Source organism: Mus pahari, chromosome 6 (assembly GCF_900095145.1).
Source record: "Mus pahari chromosome 6, PAHARI_EIJ_v1.1, whole genome shotgun sequence".
NCBI classification, from domain to species: Eukaryota; Metazoa; Chordata; class Mammalia; order Rodentia; family Muridae; genus Mus; species Mus pahari.
The window spans coordinates 90047766-90069550 of NC_034595.1; the positions used below are offsets into that span (position 1 = coordinate 90047766).

The 21785-nt window shown below is 45.6% G+C and overlaps 1 protein-coding gene across 1 annotated transcript in view; it reads right to left on the reverse strand.

Annotated features, from left to right (window-relative positions):
• Window positions 1-519: 519 nt before the first annotated feature.
• The window catches only part of Micos10 (mitochondrial contact site and cristae organizing system subunit 10), a 29683-nt gene continuing 8417 nt past the window's right edge, over window positions 520-21785 (reverse strand). The window contains exons 2-4 of the mRNA XM_021200564.2: window positions 4560-4607; window positions 3706-3815; window positions 520-2732 (exon numbers count right to left, since the gene is read on the reverse strand). Of these exons, the coding sequence (XP_021056223.1) occupies window positions 2724-2732; window positions 3706-3815; window positions 4560-4607 (167 nt within the window). The 3' untranslated portion in view covers window positions 520-2723. The remainder of the gene's footprint in view (window positions 2733-3705; window positions 3816-4559; window positions 4608-21785) is intronic.

Below are 21785 nucleotides of genomic sequence, written 5' to 3' on the forward strand. Positions count from 1 at the left end.
TGAGTTCTACCCTAGATAGCATTTTTATATGCCGTGCTAAAAGCACACCCAAATAAACCGCAAAGCCTGCAGGATGGGAATTGCCCGTAATCTCCTCTACAGATGAAGAAGCTGAAGTTTGAAGACTCGGCCCCTCCCGCTGGTGCCTGGCAGGTGAGGGACTGAGCAGGCGTTTGGGTTGACTGTCCAGCCTGTAGGTCTGCAGTTTCCTACTGTATGGCCCTGCCTCTCCCTACTGCTGCCCTATCTCACACAGAGCTGCTTGCTGGACACAGGACATCTTCCCTGCCTGCGCCTGCCCAGGACATGTGCCCGGATACCACCCGTTGCTCTCAGCACACTTGAAGGAAGTGGTGATGGCTTCCAGATGAGCTTATTCTCCTAAATTTAACTTTTTTTTTTCAGCACTTAGAATTTCCACTCTCCCTTCCACCCCTCTGCATGTATGCAATTAGAAAGCATGCAACAGGAAACCATTCAGTCCGGAGGACAGCAGACCCAGCTCCATGGACTACATCCTTGTGGAAATACTCTGCAGTTTATTTGGACAAGCTCAAAAATAGTCCTTCCAACAATGCAATCAGATTGAACCATGACAAGCAAAATGCAATTATGGGTTGGTTACATTAAAAAAAAAAAATGTAAACAGAGGTTTGAGAACCAACAGCAAAAACAAGAGCCATCTCCCTTAGCCCAGTGTCTGTTTCCTGCAGCAGGGTTGTGGGACTGCATTCTTGGGTCTTTTGAAAGCAGGGAGAGGGTGACATTCACTCAAAGGGACAGCTCAGCAAAATACTCCAAAAGCCACGTCTCGGAACAAAGGCATGCCTCTGTAGACAGTAAATGTGCCCCAATGAAGGCTCCCCGGCCACTCAGACTACAAAAGTCATCCACCTAAATGAGTTCAAAATACATATTGTTCTGGGCTAAATTATACAGTGTCAAGTTCAGGCTGTATGTATTTATGTATGTTGGCAGCGCAGGCCACTTCTGGGGCGCCACAGCTTTGCTCTAGCGTCCTTACCCAGCTGGGTGCCCATCACTGGATCCTTAAACCCATGAATTTCCTTGTGTTTGATTCCAGGAGAGCAGAGGAGGTGGAGCCAAAGCTTCTCAATTCCACAATGGAGCAGGGCCTCCAGAGGATTTGAATTTCGAGTGAAACTTCAAGTAGAACAGAATGCTTCCCCTTGCCAACGAGCTCTGAAGCTTCTGAAGGCTCATCTGAGGTGGGGGCAGGGACTAGAGGACAAGATCAGGCTTTGTGTCTGCGATGGACGCCCTCTGCAAGAGCTATAAGGTGGGAATACAAACTGTTCTAGGACCAAGACAAACAGCGTGGACCCAAATTATTCCCTCCGGGAGTGGGCTGGCTCCTGGGGCACTTCTGCAGAACCCAAGGGTGCTAAGGGACCAGATCGGTGCAACATAGGCCTAAAACCTCACCAGAGAGGTCCCTGTCCATTCCATGTTGAGTCATTTTCTACCTAGAGACTTGGGGGCACAGCCTTCCCTTTGTGTTTTTGGATTGGGGAGGGCTGTCACTCAACTCTGAAGGCAGAAAGGTAGGGGGAACTAGAGGGCTACTATATAGAAAGCTAACATGGAGAGGATCTGGAGGGAAGAACCCAGCTGCGGGAGCACTGTTCTACTGTCTACTAATGGCATGGGATGCTCTGCACGGGTTAAGAGAGCCGTATGAAAAACAGCCAAGCAGTTGAGGCATGCCATGACCATGACTTGCTGTCCTGGGCATAGCCCATCTTTGGCAGAGCACTTCTGTTGGCCCCAAACATGTTTCTGGAAAGGGAAATAGAATAAAGAATAATGCAGAGAAAAATGCAGAGGGAGGGTAGAGGCCACCCTGAACTTATTCACTAAAGCTCTTTTAAGGACTGAGGTCTAACCAATGTTCTCTGTGTTGTTGATGCCCCTCCAGCTGCTCCCTCTGCCCTGGACAGTTCAGGAACTGCTTGCCTTTCCTAGCTACAAGCACTTCTGTCACTGTGAGAACACTCACAGTGGACACCTACAAAAGCCCGAGCTCAGGTGTGCTGCACACATCAAAAGGAACTGGAAAACAGTCTATGTTGTGCCTCACAAACCCACAAGGACAGACAGAGGGTACTGCAGTGGCCACTTGTGCTCAGACCTCAGCATGCCCTTCTAGCCAGGCTGTGGTCGGCCACCAGCTCCACACTGTCAGTCAGAGCTCCATGCAGCAGGGGACAGACATTAGTGAGGCAGACCTCATGTGGCAGACTGGTGCACTGGGGAGCCAGGGTGCAGGCCGAGCACGCCATCAGGAACTTGTGCCTCAAGACTTCACCATGGCCACTCTCACACACGGTGGGGTACCACCAGTCTTGGGGTGGGGTGGGAAGGACAACTGTGTATTAGGGGAGTGCATTGGACATGTCTGTGTCTTCAGGAGGTCACAGAGGCCACAGCTAGGCCATTCAAAGAGAAGCCTCCTCCAACATAAAGGAATAAAGGCCTTGCTTGCATTGGGCTTCCCGTTTTAATTTATTTAAGACCTCCTTACAATTTCCAAAGAGATAATACAAAAGCAACAGACTTGGTTTCAAACACAAACAGTGGCTGGAGTTGAAAGCGTTGCAGATGGCACCATCACAGGATGTCAGCGCACTCCGGGCACTTCAGTATTCCTGAGGAATAAACATGGTTTCTCTTTCCTCCCGCTGGGATGTTCTCAGCATAAGTCACTGCTCCTATGAAGCAAGGACATTGGTCAAAACAGACAGCGATGCTCTGACACCACCTGCTGCAGCCTCAGGCAACCCCAGGACCAATGGTCCTATCACTTCAAATTTTCTGTTTCCATCTGCTTCACAAGCAGAGGCCCCAGCCTGCGAGGGAGAAGACCGGAAGGGGCAGCCATGGACAGTGAGTGCTGACTCAGGAGGTCACAGGTGAGTACCAAGCACAGCTAAGGCACCAGCTGCTAACTCTGGTCACTGGCAGCTCCTCACTCTGGACAACTCTTCCCCTCTGCTGAGTGAAGACACAGCACCTTTCCCACAATCCACTGGGAAGGGAGGAAGAAGACTATGAACAAAGTCCCCAGGGAGGTATACAGGACCTGGCCATTGTGTGCCCAGCAGTTATCACAATACAGCCATCCCACATAAGCCTCCAATGGGATTTGGTTCCTGGACAGAGAGAAGGATGACAACATCCAGGCACAGACTCAAGTCCAAATAAAGTTACAAGGCCATTTTAGAGCAGCATGTGCAAAGCTGTAGAACTGTAACATTTTCCACAGTCCCTCCCAGCCATTAACCATCCCATATGCAAATCACCACTGACCCATCGTCCAGCACAGCTCAGCTGGAACAATGGAAAGACCCATGGCTCTGCCTGCTCCTTGCTGCCAGGAGGGTGCAGAAGAGGGAGCAGCGGAGCAGCCTGCCACCAGGCTGGTGCAGCAGTCGGCCTCTTGCTGACATCAGGCAGAAGCACTGAATGCTCTTACGGAGGAGTCTGGTGCAACTCCCACATGGTGGCTCACAAGCATCTATAACTCCAGTCCCAGAGGATCTCATACACTTTTTTGGCCTCTGTGGGTACCAGCATACACATAGTACACAGACATACATGCAAAACTCATAAAATAAACAAACAATAAAACTAGTAAGACTTTAGAGAATTCTGTGAAGGGAAAGACATCGATTCTGTACTTACTTTGACATATTTTCCATGTAGAAGATACGGAGCCTGAAAGTCATGCTGACAGTTGGAGTAGGCCATCCCCAATCCCACGCCAGAACCAAAGGCTAATGGCCACATTCTTCCTATGAGCAGAAAACAAGAAATCCCAACAGGGAACTGTTAAGAGCAGATAAAGCCTCTGCCTCAGATGTGTGCCCAGCAGACATTATATTGCTAATACGTAACGGACCAGCAGACAACACTGTAATCCATCACATTTATTAGGTGCCTGGGCTGCTACATTTGATGCAAATAGCCCAGTCTGTCATTTGTGCGCTGAACTATAGTCTTAGCCTCATCAGAGCAACATCTATTGGTCAGGTGCCTGAATTGTTTATTATTAATGTCACCAACACTCACCAACTTTGGTTACTCACAGCACACCATGGGGCTCCCTCACACACATCTACATCCCTCTAGTTCCAGTCATTGTCAGTTCATGAAATGAGGTCAAGGTGACCTGTTTGGCTTTTAGTCAGTACTCAAACTTCAAGTTTTCCCAAGAGGGGATCCTGTTGCCCACTGCTCAGACTCTCAGGGAGAAGCAGGGGCACTTCTGGCCCACTTGCCTTTACTACCAGCAAGCTCTATCTCCGGGTTACTTTAGAAATATGTGGCCATGCAGCCTAGCCAGCATGAAATGGAGGCTTTTGAAAGGATGTCATGTTAAGACACCAGACAACCCTGACTCACTGCCTCTAGGGAACACTGGAGATGTCCAACTCATGCAGACTTCATTCACACTCTCCATCTAGCTCATTCTAAGGTGGACAGGTTGGTAGGGTTTACACAGACACTGTAGTGAGGAGCCTGTCAAAGTCACTTACTCTTAAAGAAGGTGAGGGAGAAAACAATTCCTAATCCAAACCCAGTACCTGCAAAAATGGAAAACAGTGTTAGAGTGCAGTGCCAGTGGGCCCCAAACAAAGACTGGACTAAAAGATCTCTTCCAAATGACCATTAGAGACCAGGCGGATTACTTGGAAGTCTGTGGTCTGGGTCGCTAACCTTTCTTACTGTCAGGGACACTGCAGATGCCTTCTGTCTCGCTGCTCACAAAGGAAATGAGAAACTTGATTCCCTACCATTTGTCTTGGAGTGCAGATGGAGAGCCTAAGGGACCGCTCTAGACTCTCTGCACCTCCAACCAGCAGCCTCCTCCTTCACAAGGGCTCACTGAGTAGCCCGCCTTCTCACGCTGGTTGTCAAGGTGATGCGGACCACTTTTTGAGGGGAAGAAATGATCTAGAGAATGACTGCAAAAGGCCAAAGGCTGCACTATCACACATGTCAGTGTCGAGAGAGGGAGAAGCGCTTCTCACCCAGCTGAGGAGCCTCCCCTGAGTCCTCACACATGACAGGCAAGGGCTCAGCATGGAGCTGCATCCCTGGCCATGTTCATGCCTCACTCTGACCTCAGCTTGGGAAAAGCTTTGGCTTTAGGATAAATTGAGTCAGAATTTATAAAACCCTAGTTTGAATGTCAACATTAGAATTTCTGCTTAGCCACACATAACTTACACTGTTATTTAGTTTTCTTTTAAGAGAGAAAAGGACACAACACATGAGTTGTGAACTGAAGTCCACCTTAATAACAGTGTTGGTGTGATCAGTGCTGGCGTCAACAATGTGTTCCTATCAAGTGCATGAAAAATGTCTACAGCCCCATTGTACAAGGAATTGCCCCAGGCTATCTACTGGCATGAGCCTCACTTGTACATCAACTTACATGAATTTACTTCTCAGCTAGAGCCAAGCTCTGGTTTTCCTTTTCAGGCCTGCAGACCAACATGTTCAGTTCATCTGATGCTCTGGTTTGGTTTTGAGACACAGTCTGACTCTGTAGCCCAAGATGCCCTCCAATCCTCAGCCCTCCTGGGATGACAGGCTGCACTACCATACCAGGCCCAGATTACTCTGATGTTCTGTGTGTCTGCTCCATGACCCAGCTGTCTTGGTCCAACCTTCTTATGAGTAAGCCACATAAAGTACTGGTTCTCACCTGCTACAAACTTGTAGTGCTGAAATCTAAGTTTTTGTTGCTGTTCTGCTTTGTGAAGCAGCACCCTGTAGAACAGCCCTGGCTGGCGTGGTACTTCGGAGTCAGGCATGGCCTCAGCCTCTCAAGTGCTAGGATGATAGGTATGCCCACACACCCAGCTTTGTGCTGCTGGGATTCTAAGTTTCTTCTTACTGGGCTAGGGATGGCTTGGTGGTACAGCACCTACCTCACACAAGGTCCTATGCTCAGTACCCACAATATCACATACATACATCACAGGGGACGGGGAGGGAACCAATTCTATAGGTAGTGTAATACAATACCTCAGAGTATTCCTCAAGCAAGCTAATTTTTCTGTTCTGAAAACAGTGTGAGCAAGTGAGGTGTGTAGTTTTGACCCTGGAAACTCTCGTCACTCATGCCACCTAGATGGCGTTAGTTAAGAAAGTATATATGCTACCATACAAAATGGTTTCTGTTTATTAATGTACTTATTCTTTTGGTGTGTATGTGTGTGTGCTTGCACTCATGTTTGGGAGCCAGAGAACTACCTCAGGTGTTGTTCTTCAAGAACCAGCAACTTTTTTTTTTAGAGATGGTCTCTTACTGGCCTAGAGCTCAGCCACTAGAGAGCTCAAGGGATTCACCCAATGTCACCTTTCCCTGCTGGGATACAAGCTCACCTCCAAAGCTGGGCTTTTTTCTTTTTAATGTAGGTTCTTAAAATTGAGGTCCAGTTCTCATGGCTGAATGGCAGGCACTTTACTGAATCATCTCCTTGGTCCCCAGGAAAATTATTAGCATTTTTTTTAAGATTTATTTATTTATTATATGTAAGTACACTGTAGCTGTCTTCAGACACCTCAGAAGAGGGCATCAGATCTCATTTCAGATGGTTGTGAGCCATCATGTGGTTGCTGGGATTTGAACTCAGGACCTTTAGAAGAGCAGTCAGTGCTCTTAACCACTGAGCCATCTCTCCAGCCCCCAATTATTAGCATTTTTTTTTGTGGGGAGGGGAGTGGAGACAGGGTCTCACTATGAAGTCCTGACTAGCCTAGAATCACTATGTAGACATGGTCTGCTTCTGCTTCCTCTGCTGGGGTTAAAGACATGTACCACCCTGCTCAGCATGTTTTTCTATCCGTCTATCACATACATGACCGTGATGTGTTTCTTTCATAGACAGACAAGTACCTAACATGTGGTCAATGACAAACTACATGTGTGGTAGGACCACAAATTTCCTGGGGTTGAAATAGGAACCAGCAGTGGAGGGAGAGACCAGAGAAAGGCAAGTGCAGAAGGAAAAGCCCAGAGACTCCCAATGGAGGGCCTAGTAGATACTTGAAGACTGAGCAAGGTCTGCAGAGCATTAGACAGGACCCCACACCAAGAGGGTTTTGTTACCACAGAGGAATGTTCACGGTGCATTCTCTGCCACCAACAAACCTGGGGAGAAAAGCAGAAAGCAAAACAAAACAAAACAAAACAAAACAAAGCTCCAGGCTGGTTCAGAAGAGGTCGCCTCAAGCAGGCTGTCCAGGTGCCCTGCAATGACTGTCATGACAGAAGGGGACAGCTCTGTGTGCTTTACTGCAGCTCACCTTCCAGCAGGGTATGACGTGGAGCTGGAATAAGGTGCTCTGAATGATTGACCCCAGGAATAAATGCAGGCCTAGGACATTGCATGTGTATATGTGGGAGTGGGGGTGGTGGAGTCAAATTTTAGCAAAATAAAATAAAATAAAATAATAATGTAAAAAAGAAAAATTAAAAATAGAAAATGAATATAAAAGAAATATACAGAATATGAATATAAAAGAAACACCATAAAGTGTATTTATATTTCAAGCTAAATGCAACTACAAAAGAATAAAAAGTTTGCCAGGCATGGTGGCCATGCCTGAAATCCCAACAGAGGTAGGGGGATCTCTGTGAGCTCAGACTAGTCTGGTCTACACAGCGAATTTGAGCCAGAGCTGCACAGTGAGTTTGTGTGCTGTATTCATGTCACTCCTAGCCACACTGACCTTTATAGTATATTCAATAAGCCTGTTTTCTACCAAAAAACAAACAACTAAAAACCACCAAGATAAGATGAGCTAAGGTAATTTATTGTTGATGTTTAAAGTGTAGTCTAGTTAGTTGGTAATGGCCCACGTTTTAACCCCAGTATTTAGAAGGCAGAGGTAGGCAGATCTCAGAGTTTGGGTTACACAGAGAGACCCTGTCTTGAAAAACTAACCCAACCACAACAAACCCCAAGTGTAGTCTGAGTATGCCATGCCCATGATGTGTCTCTGTGACATTCCAGGGGTCACACTTGCCCAGAGCAAGCGCACATGCTAGACATATTACCTGTGTTTTCACAATGCTGTTATGTTCTGATGGCTTTGGACACAGACTCTTGCCATTGTGTCAGAGCCACCAGAGCATTCAGTATGTAAGTGATGGGCTGCAAACTGCAGCCCCGGAGCACGTGGCCATGACTTGCCTATGTGTGCTGACCTGCCCTGTTTAGGCCTAAGTTGAAAGTGTGATGAAACAGTGAGCTCACCAAGGATGCCCTTCTGTGAATACAGCTGCACAGCTGACACGCACAGGATACATGGCCAGCCTATGCCATGTAAATTTTAACTAAATCAAACATGGCCCTGTCCAACAGAGCCTGTGCTATGATCTAGTTTGGTACCAAATTTAAAATTCAGTATCTAAAAAATCAGTAATGCTGTCCCCATTTTCACTTTAAAAAATCTTGGGGAAATAGTTTGCCAAAGTTAGTTTGGTAAGTAGTCAATTGAGGTTGGCAAAATGAAAATGAAAATGAATTAACATTGAATGTTAATTCAATCATGAATACCCAGCACCTCCTTTCCAAGAAAGTCTTCATTTTATTCTATGGCATGAGTATTTGCCTGCAGTTATGTTTATAAACCATGTACATGCCTATAGACTCTGGAGGCCAGAAGAGGCTGTTGGAGCCTTTCCAGAGGGTTTCCTGAAGTTACAGATGGTTTTAAGAGGCCATGTACGTGCTGGGAACTGAACCTGAACAATGAATCCTACCTTCACCGCCACCCTACCAGGAAGAACAGCCAGTGCTCTTAACCACTGAGCCATTTCTCAGCCCAAGAATTTTTTTTTTTTTTATCTCAAACATTTTCAGGTATGCTAGTACAATCCTATAATCCCAATTCATGGGAAACGGAGGCAAGAGGACCAGAAGGAGTTCAAGGCCATCCTTACTTACATAGCAAGATCAAGACAAGCCTGAGCTACATGAGACCCTGCCTCAAACACTAAAACTTCTATGGGAGTTAGTATGCCCTAGATTTCCAAATGTAGACAATAACTTGCCAAAACAACCTATCACTTATAAAGTAGTCCAGTGGGAACAACTCTGCCAGTCTCACTATGCCACTGTCCCCAGGACATCCAGAAAGAAGATTCTCCTCTACTTTCAGCCCACCAACACTACCTTCCATGGGAAATTGGAGCGCCCCGATGTCAAGGAGTGAAGATGCAGTTAGAACATGAGTCATGCTCTCTGTGCACCAGCCTAGAGCACTAGGCAGCCAGGTTAGTAACAAGGAGGGCTTGCTCAGGTTTCTTCCCTGACTGACACTACCACACACATCACACAGACTAGCCTACCTGGCAGGCTTGTAGAACTTCAGAGGCTAGACACCACTGCCATCGCTACACCAAGCCCTGGAATCTGCCACTGCCTGCTTGGCTTACAAAATGGCAGGAGGTTTGGTTTCAAGGCAACTTGCTTTACCCCTTGCAGCTGCAGAGTGAGTAGGAAGCAGCACATTGGTCCTAGAGCATGGGGCAAAGGGTTTGGAATGGCTCACAGAGGCAGGTCCCTGAAAGCAGGTAGGCTACAGCTAAGGCCTTTGCGGGTCTCCAGCTGGAGGCAAGGTTTTGCCAAAGGATTCAAAAGCCCAGAAGAAACTATTGTGGCATGCTTCTTGTCCCTTTGACTACAGGTCTGCTCTTACATTTTCCGCAAAGATAGCAAGCTCTCTGATGCTTGCTGTTTCCTAGCAGCAGACTACAAGTGATGCCTGGGCCCACAGCTATCAGCACCACTCAATCAAAAGATGAGCCACGCCCATACCAACCAAGAACGGGCCATCAAGAGTTCAGTTTACGAACCAAGCTAGCCAGCTCCTGCCAACTGTATTTATCTGAAAGTATAGCTGCGCTCAAAGCCCCTGCCAAACCCAGTTCTCAAGAAACCTTAATTAAATTGAGGCTGCTACATTTCTAATTCCTAACCGAGACTCCAGCCTCCATCTCTGGATTGTTGAGACACAAACAAGACTACTCTGTACAAGGAAAGGCTTCCTATCTGCTTCACCTGTAATAGTTAGCGCACTTGCAGTCAGAGATGCCAACGGTGGAATGCTGAGCTCTTGGGAATCAAGCCCTCGCTCGCTCCTTCTCTTTGAAAAGGCAGCATGCTGCTTCAAAGACAGTCCCACCTGGCCTGGGGACTCTCGGCAGCTGCTTCCACTCAAGCCTGGCACCTCTAGGCCAGGTTTAACTTTAGAACAATAAGACAGGAAAGGTCTGCCTTACAATAAAAACAAAGCAGCTCGCAGAGAGAAGGCCTTCTCTGCCTTTGGCCACTTCTTGTTGTTGCATGACAAGCTCTGCTGGAAGAAAAGCCAAAGGGAAAAGTACAAAGCATTTTTCCCCTCCCCTGAAAGCAAATATTTAACTACGAATGCAGTTTATATAACTTTGTCTTCCAGCTTGGTGCTCTCAAAAGCCCATGCTGTCTGAAATGACAAAGAACCCTCAGGTTCAGAGTGTGGCTTATCGGCACACATCTCCACACGCACAGCAAAAACCAGTCATCAGGGAGAGGGGGACAAGGGGGAAACAACACAAGAGTCTCATAGGCCCAGAGCCCATGTTTTCTGCAGCCATTTCTTTTAGAGAGGAAAAAGAATTGGCATAAATCCTTCCAAAGACATTATTTCAAATTACTCTAACCATGCACGCTGGTGCACACTTGCTGCCCCAGACGGTGTCAGTAATCAGCAAAGAAACATTTTTTGTGAGTGGAGCAGTTCCTCAGCTGGTCATTTGGTACATTATCTATTTACTTACTTATTTTATAAGTACACTGTAGCTGTCTTCAGACACACCAGCAGAATACATCGAATCCCATTACAGATGGTTGTGAGCCACCATGTGGTTGCTGGGAATTGAACTCAGGACCTCTGGAAGAACATTCAGTGCTCTTAACCAGTGAGCCATCTCTCTAGCCCCTTGCCTTGGTACTGGTTTTTAAACTGCTATTATTCCATCTCTCTCTCTCTCTCTCTCTCTCTCTCTCTCTCTCTCTGTGTGTATGTGTGTGTGTGTCACACATGCTTTACCAGCTAAGCACTTGCTGACTCTGACACTGTCTGTTTGGTTTTTTAACATAAGATTTTATGATTTATTTTTTGAGTATGGGTGTCTGGCCTTCGTTTATGTACATGCACCAAGTGTGTGCCTGGTATCCATGGAGGTCAGGAGAGGGAGTTAGTTACACATGACTGAACGACCATATGTGGGTGATAAGGAACTGAACCTAGGTTCTTTGCAAGAGCAGTTAAGTGCTCTTAGCCACTGAGCCATCTCTCTAGCCCCTGATACAGAGAATGCAATTTCTAGCAACTACACATATAGTACAGATTTATCTTGTGCCTAAATGCATGCTTTTAAGTAACTTTAAAGGTACTGAGTGCACGCTGTAACACAGGGTAAACACAGGATGAAACATTCAGGCACAGAATCTGCTCCCAGGCCACAGATTAGCCACAAAGTCCACGTTACTGTAGATGAAAGAAAACCCAACCTGCAGGAATCCCCAAGAGGCTCCATAAGCTCTTTGCTGTCACCATGAGGCTCTGCAGAACAAGCTGGAGCAAAGCATGACCCTATGGAGCCCACTCTGTGGAGGCTGAAACTGCATCACACTCCCAACGAGGGAGGAGCAGTCCCAGAGAAAGAACAAAAAGTCATACAGAAATTCCCTGTAGGACATTAAAAAAAAAAAAAAAAAATCACTGGTTGGGGGGAGCCTGGAGAGATGACTGAGCAGTTGAGCACTGGCTGCTCTTGCAGAGGATCCATATTTGATTCCCAGCACTCACATCGTGGCTCGCCACCATTCATAACTCTAGTTCTAGGAGGTCCAATGCTCTCTTCTGACTTCTGTAGGCACCAAGCACACATGTGGTGTACGAACATACATTCATATGAAGTAGAGTGAACAGATGTAATAAACAATTTGTTAATGTTTATTAAAAACCACTGGGGAGCCGGACGTGGTGGCGCACGCCTTTAGTCCTAGTGCTCCGGAGGTAGAGGCAGGTGGATTTCTGAGTTCGAGGCCAGCCTGGTCTACAGAGTGAGTTCCAGAACAGTCAGGGCTACACAGAGAAACCTTGTCTCGAAAAACCAACCAACTAAACAAACAAACAAAAGAAAACAAAACCACTGGGGGCTAAAGGTTGCAGGTCTACAGTCCCAGCTGCTTCTGAGGCTGAGGGAACAAGGGACCCGGGTGTTTAAGGCCAAGTCATACAGCAAAGCAAAATCATCTTGGGTGGAGGTCATATGCTGGGGAGGAACCTATCACAGATTCTTTTTATTTACCAACAACAAAAAAGCTTTTTGTTTGTTTGGTTGGTTTTTTTGTTGGGGGTAGGGTGTCAAGATGGGGTTTCTCTGTGTAGCCCTGGCTATCCTGGAACTCACTTTGTAGACCAGGCTAGCCCGGAACTCAGAGATCAGCATGCCTCTGCCTCCTGTGTACTGGATTACAGGTATGTGCCACCACTGTTCAGTCTCACAAAAAAACTTCTTAAATGACTATTTTCTAAGACCTCACACCCTAGTGTACATTTAACATTTTAAAAAGGGATTCACTATTCATAAGACTGGAACCAGCATAGTTATCAGGGCTAAAACTTAACCTGTATCTAAAAAATAAAACTGGAAAGCATCTCCACTTGGTTTTATATAGCTCATATGGTGTTAAAGGAAAGCTCATGTACCACTCAACTGCTTATTACAAATGTGAAAAGGTATAGAAATCCCCCAGTTCTTAACTGTGCGTGCCCAACAGTGTTTGACAGAAAAGACAAGCAGTAAACACTGGAGGCCTCAAGGTAATCCCCAACTTTAGGCCAATCACTTACCAGGCCCAGCCCCACCCTGCTCAGCACCGGGGAAAACAATCTGCCTCGGAAGGTTGCTTACTGCAGCTCTGCAGTCTCTAGGACAGCTGGTGAAGAGCTCAGTAACAAGTACTAGGGTCTGTTGTTGTCATTGTAGAACTCAAAGATGTCAAAAGCATAATAGCTAATCCTCTTACAGTACAGTCACTGACTCACATGTTCATGTTCATCAGGTGAGCTCAAAATCTATTCTTTCCTACTCAGAGCAACTGTCTATGTTTCATTTGTATGAACACATCTGGAATGTGTGAGAGAGAGAGTGTGTGTGTGTGTGTGTGTGTGTGTGTCTATGTGTGTTTGTGCGTGCTCGTGCGTACACAACCTTGTTATGTCACCCAGGCTGGCCTTGAACCCTCAAAATCTGGGATTATAAAATGTACATCACCACACCCAATTCTTGTCTTTAACAGAGAGAATCCCTTCAGATTTATTGCAACTAGATAATTTTGCTTTAAAATACAATGAAGATTTCCCTAGAATGGTCTGGTTTAATAAAACTGTATTTACACACTAGGATGGACTAAGCCAAATTGACCTATGTATAATAGGCATGTTTTCCTTCCTGTCAGTCATGTTTCTATTGCTATTACACAGTCAAAAAGCATTTGTTACCATAGAACAAACAGTGTGCTTTTATAGAAAAGAACACTTGGGACTGACTTCCATGAAAAACACATTTTCAAGAAACATTCCTGATTTATGAAAGATGCTCTAAGCCCAACTTATGATAGAAAATAATACAGTTGTAAGTCAGCTCTATATGGTTCTTACTTAATCCCAAGGCGAAGACTGGCTGACCCAAGTGTCCCAGGTAAATGCCAAGTCCAATGGAACAGCCAAGAAAAGATGCCAGTGCCAGACCAAAGACCAAACACTGGTGGCTGGAGTTGTGGGTCAGCTTCTTGGGAGTAAGCCTTGCTTGGGCTCTGCAGGAAAAAGACTAAGGAGGCGTCTGTTCATGAGATGTTGCTGGCGTGTCTTCAGGGATTTTCTGGGTGAATGTCAATCACAAGGGTTCTGATCAGGGAAGACAGAGCAGGGTGCAGAGAGGCATGGAGGGTAAGTGTGGTCCTGATTATGGGAGCACGCACTTAGAAGGACTTTGAAAGTAGCACCTATAGCTCGAGCGCACTTCAACTGAAAGCTGCACAGCCCTCAGGAAGACATAACTCGAGAAACACGGCTGTAGACATTTTACTGACATTCAGTTAACTCATTCCCGTGTGGAAACACTATGTGGGAAAATGAGAAGCAGCTCAAAGATTGGTTATTAAAGGGGGACTGAGGTAAATAACAAACAGAATTATATAGAAACACATCAAATGCTCTCTCATGATCATGGGTGTGCCTTGGTCCTAACATCAGGGTGGTGAGCACCTTGAACCTTTACTATGAATCCACCTCACAGGAAGACAGGAACAACTCAGAGGGGGTAAGTGACTCACTCAAGCACACATACAAACCCAGGCTGTGTGACTGCACACATCCAGGAGGGCAGATGACACTCTGGAGGGGAATGCCAAGTCATTCTACACAAACAGTTCTCGGCACAGACAGTCTTAAAGAGGTGGAAAGGAGTAACATGACTGAAGCTAAACTCTGGTTCATCTGAAGCACTGTGCGGAACACCCTGGAAGGCAAGAGACACTTTCCGGACAGAAGTACACTACCTAACAACTGATGGAAGAAGGGGTGGGGAATTTTCTTAAATCTGGCCAAGTTTTCAAAGCATCTACGCTGGGCTGGAGAGATGGTTCAGCAGTTGAGAGTAACTGGCTGCTCTTCCAGAGACCTGGGTTCCATTCCCAACACCCGCATGGCAGCTCACAATCATCTGTAACTCCAGTCCCAGAGGGATCTAACTAATGTCCTCTTCTGGCCTCTTCAGGCACTGCCACATGTGGTATACAGACATAAAACAGGCAGAACACCCTCCCCCGAGACACACACAAACACAAGTTAAAAAAGATTTTAACATCTACACTGTGCTCAAGAACTGCATAGCAGCAGAGTGAAAAGCCCTACTCATTAGGTAGGGCTGTGCTCCTGGGTTTCCTCACTTAATCTTTACATAAACTTCTATATAAGCCCCATTTCAGAGAAGGGAAACTGCATCCCAACAAGGCTTAATTCTTGCCCTCAGCAACACATGGGTAAATTAACAAGTCTTTAACCATTGTAATTAAGCTAGACTCAGTACAAGAGACTAACTCCTTTCAAATGCATTCAGGCCAGTAATTCAGGCATTTCCTTAATTATACAAAGGGACTGCCTAATATGTGCTGATCAAAGCTGTGGGAAATGACATCTCCACATAAGTGCACTTGGGGTTGGGATAGGTAATGACCAGAAAGCAGAAGTGTAAGGCACAATAGCAGAAGGAAAGGGAGGGGGTGAGAGTTGGCCATCATGAGCTTCCTGCTGCCATATGTCATAGAGCTGAGGGAAGAGATAAAGCCAACCGGCCTTCATGTCATACTAACCCACAGCCAAGGCCTCATGGCCGATGCCCGCTGAGCAATGGAGCAGTAAAGGGCTCACAATGGGGAAAGCAGCCCAGCCCATCAGATGTGCACTGTATGCAGTTGACTAGCAGAATGAGGGCAGAATCAAGTGTCATAGAGGAGGAGACAGCACTTAGGGGAGCCTACAGCAGGAGACACGGTGCAGACCTCAGTCTCTCCATAGTGTCAGATTTGTTCTGAGGTACCTCCTGTGGGGCTCAGAGCCGGAGCAGCTGGGTAAAGTCCCTCCCCTGTGCCTGCTGCCACAGGCAGGCAATATGAGGAAGGCGAAGGCAAGGCAGCCTTTGGTAGCACTTAGGAACTTCTGAAGATACAGAGTGGCTGTGCCCGGTGCCAATGTTCAGCTAAGAGATCCAGAGGGAAGGATGAAGCAGAAAGCCTCCTGGACAAAGATTAACGGAGATGGGAGAGGAACAGATGTTTTCTTTTTTTCTTTTTTCTTTTTTTTAAGATTTATTTATTTATATGAGTACACTGTAGCTGTCTTCAGACACACCGGAAGAGGGCATAAGATCCCATTACAGATGGTTGTGAGCCACCGTGTGGTTGCTGAGATTTGAACTCAGGACCTCTGGAAGGGCAGTTAGTGCTTGTAACTGCTGAGCCATCTCTCCAGCCCCACAAATGTTTTCTTAAAATATATATGTATTTTTAAAATGTCTTGTGTGTGGATATTTGCACACATTCACATGTATGAGTGTATGCGCCTCGAAAGCTAGAAGAGGGCAACAGACCCCCTGGAGCTATATATGGTTATAAGTGCCTGACCTGGGCTCTGTCTGGGAACTGAACTTGAGTCCTCTGGGTTTGATTGGTTGGTTTGGTTTTTTGAGGTGGGGTTTCTGTGTATCCCTGTCTGTCCTGGAACTCACTTTGTAGACCAGGTTGGCTTTGAACTCCTGAGTGCTGGGATTGAAGGCGTGGAGCACACCGCTCAGCTGGCCTTGGGTCTTCCTTAAAAGCAGTACATGCTTTTAACCAGAGAGCCTTCTTCTCCAGCCCCAGGACAGATACTTTTGGCATGAATCAATGTTTTTTAACTTAAGACACACAGAGGTGTTTGCAAAGGTGCTGGATGGATCTGAATGAATTTCAGGGCTTCTGGGAGCTTCTGCCAGTCTGTAAGGTGAGGTAACAGCAGCAGCAGCAGCCTGTCCTCCAGCAGAGCTCTGCCACCCTTAGCTGCGCAGCACTACAAGCCTCATCAACAAAGAATCCAAGAACTTAGTTCTCATAGACTAAGTGAACGGGAAAATACTCTCACATAGACATTATAAGGAGATCTAAAATTTGAAATTGTACTTAGAATACATTTTCTTTGTGAAAAGCTAAAATTGATGGCATTTATTCTGATATTTAGACTATCATCTGAATAACAAGGAGCTGGCCATTTTCTAGGACAAACCTTCCCAAGGATGGTGAAGGATGGAGCTCAGTCACCTGCTTCAGATCCTATCAGAAAAAGGAAGTCTGAGTGGCATATGTGCGCAGGTTCTGACAACAAAGGAAGAAGAGGAGGAAGAAGAGACAGAAGCATTTGTTTGAACTCACAAAAGCCTGCCAAAGCACTATGAAAAGAAATGTGTCCACCATTATGTCAGCACACTGCAAAACCAACAGACAAGCCTAGGCGTTCTGACATAGTTAGGTTAGACGCCAACACTAAAGCAAGCACTGGGGGCCAACTTCTCCCAAACTCAACTATGAACCAGTTTCCCTATCCTACTATAAAGGAAAGGACCTGGAAAGATTACACAACTTTACACAATTCACCATGCCACCCTGCCTCTGAGCTCCACACACAAGCCATGGCATGTACACATGGATGCACGGGCAAGTGTAAAACTTTTAATAAAAGTTCCTGTATCTGTACATGCCTGTGCAGCCAGCACTAAGACCAGCAAATACCACCATCACTTGTACCCTCTATGGTCCATCCCTCCCTCTCCCCTTAGCCTCCGGAAATCATCCACCTACTCCCTTTCATTATATTAGAGTATCTTTTCTAGAATTTTATATACAACTGCAACTGTGACGTCACAGACACCAGCAGTAAGTTCCTTCCCACTGTGAGTTTCGTGGTGTAACGCGAGTTCGCAGCTGTTGGTTCACTACACAACAGCAGGTAGACATCCGAGTTGCTCCTAGTTTGGTTTAGGAACATTTATGTGTGCCTGTGTGGCCATGTTCCCATTCCTCTTAGCTACACCACTTTGGAAAAAACAGACTCTCAGGCAAGGTAATCCTACCTGCTCACATTTCTCCCCATGGTGTACGGCGTCATATCCAGCTCCGTATCTCAGTGATACTACTGTCTGACTTGTAAAGCTTGGTGATTTTAATGGCTTTTCAAGGTACCTCATAATCTTAACTCAAATTTCCACAGTGAGTGCTGATGGAGCTGTCCTTTCCTGTACTTAGAGTAAAACCCCCTTTCAAACACCCTACCATAGTTCTTATGATTCAGAGCTCCCGTGTACTGCAAACAAGTCCTCTGTCAGCTATATGCATTTCTATGAGTCCCCAACATAAAAAAAGAAAAAACAAACAAAAAACAAAACTGGGTATTTGTGGTGCACGCCTTTAATACTTGTTGAGAGGCAGGTGGATCTCTGAGTTCAAGGCCAGCCTGGTCTACAGATCGAGTTCCAGGACAGCCAGGGCTACACAGAGAAACCCTGTTTTGAAAAACAGAAATGAAAACAACAACCAAAAAATCCCAATGGAGTCTTTCAGAAATCAGTTTTACAGTGTGAGCAAACCCAGTGTGTCTTCTCTGTAGGCACTGCTGTTTCTGTCCCAGGGCCTTCTCCAGCCGGGGCACAGACACTCTCTGGCCTGTTTTCTTCTGAAGGTTTTGCGGCTGCAGCTTTTACACTCAGATCTGCTCCACTCTGTCGCTATGTGGACACAGCTGTTGCTGTAGTTTGTTGAAAAGATTTTCTTCTCCCCATTAAATTGTGTGTGTCAGAAATGAATTGGCCACACACTTGGGCCTATTTTGGACTCCGTACTATTCTATGTGTATATCCTTCCTCCAATGCTGCCCTGCTTTGTACTTAAGTAGGGTAATGTAAGTCCCCGGCTCTGTTCTCGTTTAAAAAAAGTTTTTGCTAACATCTGTAATATCAGTACTTGGGGGTCAGTGCTGGGAAGATAATTCCAAGTTCAAGGCCAGCCTGGAATACAGTGAAACTGTCTAAAAACAAAGCAACAACAAAAAAATCCTCTTTGTGAACTTGTAGTGCTTATAATTTTGCACAGATTTTTCTTAACTTTTTTATTTATTTTATATGTATGAGTGTTCTGCCTACAAGTATGCTTACCCCATACATCCCTGGTGCCCAATGAGGTCAAAGGAAGGCACTGAGTCCCCTGTAACTGAAGTTATAAATGGCTGTGAACCCACAATGTGGGAGCTGGGAATGGAATCTAGATCTTCTATAAGAGTAACCAGTGCCCTTGACCACTGAACCATCTCTCCAGCCCCTCGTGGGGATTTCACAATCAAGAGGTGTAGCTCAGCAATAAAGCAGGTGCTACATGCACCACCACAGCACCAAAATCCAAACCAACAAGTCAGCCTCTTAATTTCCAGGCAAGCTTTAAACAGTATTTCTCTTGCTAGACAAATAACAAAAACAAAACTGAGGCAGGAAAATGTCTGTGAGCTAGAGGACAGAATGGACACACAGGCTAGTTACAGCTACAGGACCATTTCTCAAAGACGAAAGTATTATCAATTTCTCTAATGAATTTCTCATTAAGAAAAACAAATCAAACAAACAAAACAGGTAAAGTGTCCGAGTACCAAACATGGCAATATGGAACATTCTGTTAATGCTAGCTGCTGCTTCTTCCCTCCCTTGGACTCAGACAGGCTCCAATGGAGCAATGCCCTAACATTTCACTAGGGGGTCAATAGCCACAGTAAAAATATTACCACACCAAACAACTTCTATAAGTAAATATTTAAATTTTTACTTGGACCCAATCCTGAAATGCACTTGCCAAAGAAAGCAATTCAGCATATTTACTAATAAACTGTTTCAGATCACATTTCAGGAAAGTATAAAACCACAGCAGAACAAAATCTAAATGTTTCCAAGTTCCATATATCACCTAATTACATTATTCTGTAATGCCTCCAGGACATTCTTCTCCAGCAAGATCACAATGTCCATTATTTACACCGCTGCCACAAACAGGAAAAAAAGTTTGCTCACATTGTTTTGAAAAACCACAGCAAACAAAACATGACTACCAATTCAACAATTAACATAGACTAACTTGAAATTATACAGAACCAAGAGTCTTTCAAGTATCTACTTTAGCCTGACTGATAGTGGTCCCTGAAGAGCCAGGCATCCGTCAGCTTGCAAACGTGGAGTACCAAAAAGCAGTCCCTGGTGAGCCACCGAGGCTGTGGACTGGTACTTTAAGAAAAAATACAAACCGACTTTCCTTTCCATGACTTCATTCAAAGGTCTTTCAGTGAAACGTTTAGTAAACAGCTTTAAACAATTAATCTAACCAGACTTGATTACTGCTCTCCTGGCTAAGTGGGAAGCAGACTAAGTCACGCAGTGTCCTGTTTTCATGAACAAGATACTGGGCAACTTCCCTCTCTCCTGACTGAGCTGCAGAGAACCAGGAACCCACTCCAGCCATGCCACAAAGCCACAAGTCATCAACCACATACAGGTTTAGCATGCCACTATCTTGGGTCAACTTGCTGTCCTTGGGCTCCTGCTAAATTCTGCTATTCACCTCATCCTCTCACCTTAGTGGAATTTTTACCATGATATGTTAACCCACGACCCACTTTCCTTTTGGCCCCACCTCCTACCAATTTATTCTCAGGTACTTGAGTGAATTTTCTAATATCTGAAATTCTATGTCCCTCTTAAGGGCCAACAGTTAATGAACTTCAACTCTAAGCTGGTACACAATCCAACAGTTCCATCCTAGGCACATACCCAAGAGAAATGAATAAATCTTGTAAGTTTAGATTAAAAAAAAAAAAAAGAAACAAAAAAGCAAACAAAAAACCCTACTTTTAATAAGAATTCTTAAACACTTTGACTCCCCTTCTAGCCCACTAAAAGTAGGGGCGAAAAGATGATAAAAAGGACAAGGGGAGTGGGCCTGTTTAGAATAATCACTTTGGGGCAATTTTAATCTCCATTTGTCAGGATACGAGCACTCCAGTTTAGTACAGTCAGGGCAACAACCATAAATCAGCAGCGGTTGGATGATCCGCAGAAACAGCCAGGCCCCCACCAAATCAGCAAGAAGTCAGTGGGAGTGACCAAGCCAACTGGGACAACAGCAGGAGAAGTTCTCTGCAGTCTCTCTCAACTAAGTGAAGATCAGTGGAGACTCCAGACCAAAGAAGTGCTGCAAGGCTAGCTATGCAAGATACTGTCACTGTCCACTGAGTCCTCTTTATACTTTCTCCAAATAGTACATGTTCTCCCACAGGCCTTACCTTAGCAAAACACCACAGGAGTCTTTATCAGCAAAACAGGTGCATCTACATCACATATCCAGAAACTTCAAGTTCCACTTCACCTTGTCACTTAACTATAGCAACATTATTCAGAAGAGTCAAAAGTATTAGCAGGATTCTGGGGGACAGCTCTATGAGTGAAAAGCACTTGCTACTCACGTCTGGGGACCCACGTTCCAATTCAGTGCCCAGACAAGATATCAAACTGGACATGGTATCTAACTAGCAGTCCTTGGCGAGAGGGACTACAGAGGCAAGAGAATCGTTCCGAAGTTGGTAGGCCAGAAGTCTAGCTTACACAGCAGAGTGGTAAAAACAAGAGAGACTGCCTCAGAGCAAGGTGGAAGGAGAACCAGCTCCCAAAGGCCACCTTCTGCCCTCTGTGTGCATGACGAGTTGCCAGCATTCTCTCTCAACACAGTACAAACTATTTAAGTGAATGGATGAGCTGTCCCACTACATATCATTTAGTAACACAAAATGACATGCTGGCACACACTACAACATGGATGATCTGTGAATACATTAAGTTGGCTTGGAGAATTGGCTCAGTGATTAAAGTGGGTACTGCTCTCATATAGGATCCAATCAGCACCCACAGCAGGCTGCTAGCCATCACTCCAGCTCCAGAAATCTTAGGCCTCTGTGGGCACCTGAATATTCATCCCTTCTCTTCTCTTCTCTTCTCTTCTCTTCTCTTCTCTTCTCTTCTCTTCTCTTCTCTTCTCTTCTCTTCTCTTCTCTTCTCTCTCTCTCTCTCTCTC